At 39.3% G+C, this 5,661-nt stretch overlaps 1 protein-coding gene across 1 annotated transcript; it reads left to right on the top strand.

Annotated features, from left to right (window-relative positions):
- The first annotated feature begins 469 nt into the window (after positions 1-469).
- Positions 470-4,126, top strand: lamtor5 (late endosomal/lysosomal adaptor, MAPK and MTOR activator 5). The gene is made up of 4 exons (XM_070910748.1): positions 470-589; positions 681-742; positions 2,620-2,737; positions 3,737-4,126. Exons 1-4 carry the CDS (start codon positions 555-557, stop codon positions 3,795-3,797), a joined length of 276 nt encoding a protein of 91 aa, XP_070766849.1. The 5' UTR covers positions 470-554; the 3' UTR covers positions 3,798-4,126.
- Positions 4,127-5,661: the final 1,535 nt, after the last annotated feature.

Below are 5,661 nucleotides of genomic sequence, written 5' to 3'. Positions count from 1 at the left end.
TCCATTCCTCACTGGAGGCTGGGATGAAGAGAGTGAGACATGAATGATGAAATATAGAGAGGCAGGATTTCATTACATAAGTAATCCAGTTTAGAAAATGATTTTAGTGTATGAGGACCTAGCCACATAGAAGAAGCCAGGAATAATAATTACATCTACAGTATATTAAGCTTATATATCAAATACTGATAGAACAATATGAAATCTCCCATGGGCATATAAACATTACCCAATAAGTACATATAGTTTATATCTATCTATCTATTTATTGTACATATATATTGCATGTTTATAAGTATACATCGTACACAAAATAATAATATGTACATATCTACAAGTTTAACAGCAGCCTTTACCGTCACGTTTTTTCTGTTTGTATTGTTTTTTTTAGTTTTTTTTTATAGCGCGCATCGTGTATATTGGCCCTCACAGGGATCCTTAGTGCATGTGACGGTCAGCTGACTCCACCCGGAAGCTTTCAGGAAGCAGACAACCATAACAACAAATCTTCTCACACAAAACTTGAATTTTGCAGTTATTTATGATTTTTAACAATGGAGTCGACCCTCGAGCAGCATCTTGATGACACGTGAGTTAACAGCAGACTGTGTTTGAGTTTGTATTTTAAATATTGGGACGTTAAAGACGACTGATCGCTCTCTGTTTGTCTGTGTTGGCAGCATGAAAAACCCAGCAGTTGTCGGTGTGCTCTGCACGGATCAACAAGGACACAACCTGGGCTGTGAGAATACATCGAGTTTCTTGTTCTATCTGAGATTTTTCCGGAAAATGTCTCTCAAAATAAATCACACCAAACTGGACTTGTACCGAGGGCGGAGTTAGTGTATCGGTCAATAAAATGAGTCAAACGCACCTTTAAGTAAACTATCGTTGTACAAATGCTTCCGACAGCATGTCTACGTGTAAATAACACAAACAACTAACTGCTGTCATTGTTGTTTTAACAAGCCACGAGTCATTAGTCTACTGTGTAGTGAGCCTTAGAAAGACAATTCATTAAACATCAATTTCAACCACCACTTCATTTTATACAACACTTCGTTTGTCCTGCAAAAGGCCGCGCAGCCACTCAAAACTAGAGCTGATAAGTCGATTTATAAATGAGTCAATCACAGAAAAGTGCTTGGTAGCTGTTTCTGATACTCATTAATTGTTTAAAGGTCCCAGAATATGCTAATTTGAGCTCTATATTTTCATTGTGGGATTCCACTAGAGAAGCTTCACATGATTCAGAGTTCAAAAGTCCATATTTATCTTATACTGGCCTTTTACGCCAGCTTCTCAAATGTGAATATTTCCTGGTATTTTTAGCCCTCTATGATAGTAAACTGAAACTGATAGTAAATCTTTGGCTTTGGACTGTTGTCGAACAAAACAAGAGATTTTAAGACATCATTCTATAGACTGATGAATAGAGAAAATAATGGGTAGATTATTTGATAATGAAAATAATCGTTAGTTCCAGTCCAACTCACAACAATTAAGTCATGAGTCAAAGGTAAATAAATTCATTAGTTCAGTTCATCACAGCTACCAGACTGACATTTCCTTTTATTATTGCTTAAGCCAAGACAGACAAATGTTTAAATGACAGAAGACACTAAACTAGTGTTTCTTTTTGTCATTTCTCATTGAGACGTCCATGCAGTAACCCAATAATAAAGTAAAATATCCTCTTCAGCCAACTGAATAAACTTATGTCAAGAAAACACCAGTTCCGACAGTCAGTTCACTGGTTTCTCATTGTCAATGCTCACCTTTCTGGTACATCCCCTGTTCACAGTAAACAGCTTATACGTAACGAGTAAGAGTCAAACTGAATAGAAAACGGAAGTTATAATAAAAACACATGTCCCAATACAACTAAGTCTAGCAAATAGGAACTGTTCAATACAAAAAGAAGAAAAACAACAAATGCAAATCCCACTTCAAACACTCCTGTCTATCTGTCATTCCATCTGCTGTTTGGTCTTACAATACACTAAAAACACCCATTTGTACGATGCAACCTTCTCCTACATGTTGTTGCTAAACCACAAAAAGTGATTGAACTGTTGGGAGAAAAAAGCGGTGGACTGTCTCAGTGTTAAAAAATTATAAAATAATGATTTTCATTTGACAATTGTGCAAAAGCAACTGAGGTAAAACTGTAAGTAAACTATCATTAGCTCCCTTAAAATCACTTCTAACCCAAGTGTGAAAGCTTCACATGGAAAATTCACATTTCTAAATTTGTATAAAATGAACAACTTGCTACTCATCTTGTTGTATCAACCTGTGTCATAATCAGTCCAAATTCAATCATATTCACATGTTTTAGCAACACCAAGTTATGTGCCGGACTATTTCTTAGGTGACTTCCTGGAGTCTTGTTGTCCTTCAAGGGGGGCAGTTAGGGTCACTGGACAACTGTGAAAGTCAAATCAAATTTTCTCCTCAAAAACCTGTTGATTTTTCTACATTGTTAAATGTACGACAGACAGACAGATGGTTGGATGGATGGCCTTCAGTTACCTCAGGAGAAAGTTTAATTAGTGCTTGTTTTGACGTTTCTTCAGTTCTGCGCAGTAACACTCTTTTATATCTCACCATCACCAGGCCGCGGATCCCTGTCTGATGAACATGGCGGCGTCGTGTCCGTTTTGTCCAAACAAGCTGCAGCTCTCACCAGAGACCCGACAGACTCTCCAACTGTGTGCCTGGAGTCTGAGTCAGGGTGAGCACCTGCACAACCTTTTGTCTTTTTTGCTTGACTGACTTGCATCTCCTCCTCTGTGAATTTAAGAGGTCTGTCTGAAGTGGTTTTGATTCATACTTGGGGAGATCAATAAATCTAGGAAAAACCATTGAAAGAGATCCAAAAGCAAAGATTGAGCGTCCATTATTTGTACTCCAGACTGTGTTCAAAGTCCTGGCAAAGGAGTTCATTTTCATTTGCGTGGCTGTGCTGCCCCCTTCTGGACTTTGTGAAACATCTACTAGTGCATCAGATGAAAAGTGACTTCAGCTTATTATTATTATTATTATTAGAAAGAATTAATTCTGAATGTTAGACCTTAAAGTGATTGTATGCAGTCTGTAGATGAGCTGCTGCTTTGTTGGGACGTGGACTGCTTTGTAAGTCTGGTAGGATTACAGTGTCAACAAAGTGTAAATCAATGACTTGACAGATGTCACAGATATCATTATTCTGTTCTGATTATTATTTATCAAAAAAGCTGTTAGAAATGGCTCAACTAACAGGTCTAGTGTGAGTTTGAAGGCCAACATTCAATATCTTTAGACATTTCTTCTTTTTAAATAGCGCATTTATGCAAATGATGATGATGATACTAAGAATAATTGTTTTAGTCATAACATTGCCAAAATGCATAATGCATGCTGAGTTTGGTTTGGCTGAGTGTAGTATTGATCAGTCCTACAATAACTATTCAAACTGCATCGCATACAACTACAACTACACTCTCTGACCAGATTCCCTAAGCTTGTTGGTGATATAATGACTGTAACAATTATTTATCATCACCATTATCATCATCATCATCATCATCATCATGGGCATCTGCAATAGAGTTTCATCAGAGATATCATCAAAACAATGTTTTTCTCAAACTTTGTCAGTTTTGACTGATCTCTCTCTCACTTGTCTGCATGATTATTGTTTATCCGGTGAATGTTTGTCTTAGTGCATTGTTTATGTTTGTTTGTTTTGTAGAAACATTCTGGTGAGGAGTCATGGGACCATCACAGTAGCAGTTCACAAGATAGCATCCTGAAGACAACGCAACTCACTGAGGAGTTTTAATTATAAAGAAATGTACAGTTTGCAAGAGAGAGCTGGAGTTTCCTCACATCTGTTGTATTTTCTGCAAACGTTCTAATACTTGGAGTGTGAGCTTTTGTTTTATTCACCAAAATAAAGTAAATAATGCTCTGTTATTGATGTCATGTCAATTCGGCTCTGTATCATGTTATTTCCAGCGATGTAATGCTGTGTGTGTGTGTGTGTGTGTGTGTGTGTGTGTGTGTGTGTGTGTCCTTATCCTTCAATCCAAGGCGGCCATGCACAGAATAACAACCCATAATAAACTTTAACTTGACTTTGTGCTCTTCCGTGTTAAGTATTCATTTGTTTCTCCTTTGCTCAGTGTTTAACCTGTTCATTTTTGGCAGCTGGCCGACATTCATCCCAGATATGGGGGAAAAAATGCAATCATTAATTAAAAGTGCTATGGAGTCGTTGTCACACTGATGTCGTATTTGTCTGTAAGATCTCATACATAAGGACTATATTGGCGCATAGGAACAGGTAACCGTGGAGTGGCAGGTGTTTGCTGCTTTTCATGCACCGGGGAGATTTCCCTCATCTCTGGAGAAATTCCTTGTTGTAGTGTTTGATCAGAAAACCAGAGTGTCCACGTGGTTTCCTCTCTGCTGTGTAGATTGTCAGTGCAGTGCGTCTTGGTGGCTCAGGCGGTGGCTCTGATGTTTTGACCGCAGAGGTTGTTTTTTTTTTCCTCCTCTTCCTCCTCCTCCTCTCCCTCTGAGCCCTCAGATGGGGTTTACTGCTACGCCTCAGTCACGTGGCTCTCCTCAGTGAAGGCTTTGCTGTCTGCGGCTCCTCAGCGCAGCTCAGCGATGTTGAGGCGGAGATGTGAGATGCAACTCAGAGGGACTCGCTCATAGAGGCAAAGTTATGGCACGGCCATCCTCGGAGAAAAAGGCCCCACAGCAATTCCTCTATGCTAGAAAGTCCCTCACCGGTGACGCGCACGCCTTCCTGGGACTCACAACTCTGGAGCGACAAAACCCCAAATTGAACTAATTGAAAATTGGTGCTGAAGCGCGTCGAAGGAGATTTCAGGTATGGACTTTATTTGTTTTTACACATTTACTTATATCAACACATGGATCGTTTTTTAAATAATAGACAACTGAACAAAAACATTGTATTTAGATTAGGTTTTGTGACACCAAACTTTTCCAACCTGAGAAATCAAGCACAAGCCATCCTCCAATCTGTCATCCTCTGTGGCCCTCGACTGTTATTTTAGGTTTTCAAAACTTTTCACCCACATTGCGTCAGTGCAGGTTTGTGTCTCATTTTCAGGTGGCACCCAGATGACATCTTCTCGACATTCACCGCTGAAGTGTCAGTGTGCCTGAATTCTCGCATCTGCTCCAACGCCTGTTTTTCTTGTCTTCCCAGCAGTGTTGAGTTGAGTTGAGTGAGGGGCACGATGCAACAGGCCTGCGAAGTGAAGATAACAGCCAGTTCACAGCTACACACGGTAAGACCTCCCTGTTTGCTCCCCACAATAATACGGTTTTGTGTATGCCTCCGTGGGCTAAGCCAAAAGCTTTCAGCTGAACACCCTGCATTTACTACATAATCTCACAATTCCTCGGGACTGATGTCTGGCTTTCCTCACAATTCAAAGCTGTGGTCATAGTTGGAGACTCGAGGTTGGGGGTTTGAGATATCTTGGTGGATGAAATTGTCAAACAAACAGAGAGAAATAACGAAAATAACACAAAAGAGAAAGTTAATTGGATAAATAATGTTTCAACAATTGAAGGAACTCATTTTTATCTTTATTTTATTTTGTAGGACAACGGAAAAATGCAAATTCTTGCAAA

Source organism: Enoplosus armatus, chromosome 8 (genome assembly GCF_043641665.1).
Source record: "Enoplosus armatus isolate fEnoArm2 chromosome 8, fEnoArm2.hap1, whole genome shotgun sequence".
In the NCBI taxonomy this organism is placed as follows: Eukaryota; Metazoa; Chordata; class Actinopteri; order Centrarchiformes; family Enoplosidae; genus Enoplosus; species Enoplosus armatus.
This window is presented reverse-complemented; position numbering and strand designations above follow the sequence as displayed.

Bases quoted from the DNA above. Each gene is read 5' to 3' on its own strand.
- lamtor5 (XM_070910748.1), top strand. From the start codon at position 555: ATGGAGTCGACCCTCGAGCAGCATCTTGATGACAC. The intron at 590-680 runs GTGAGTTAACAG...CTGTGTTGGCAG, and splicing joins GAGCAGCATCTTGATGACAC to CATGAAAAACCCAGCAGTTG. The intron at 743-2,619 runs GTGAGAATACAT...CACCATCACCAG, and splicing joins ACAAGGACACAACCTGGGCT to GCCGCGGATCCCTGTCTGAT.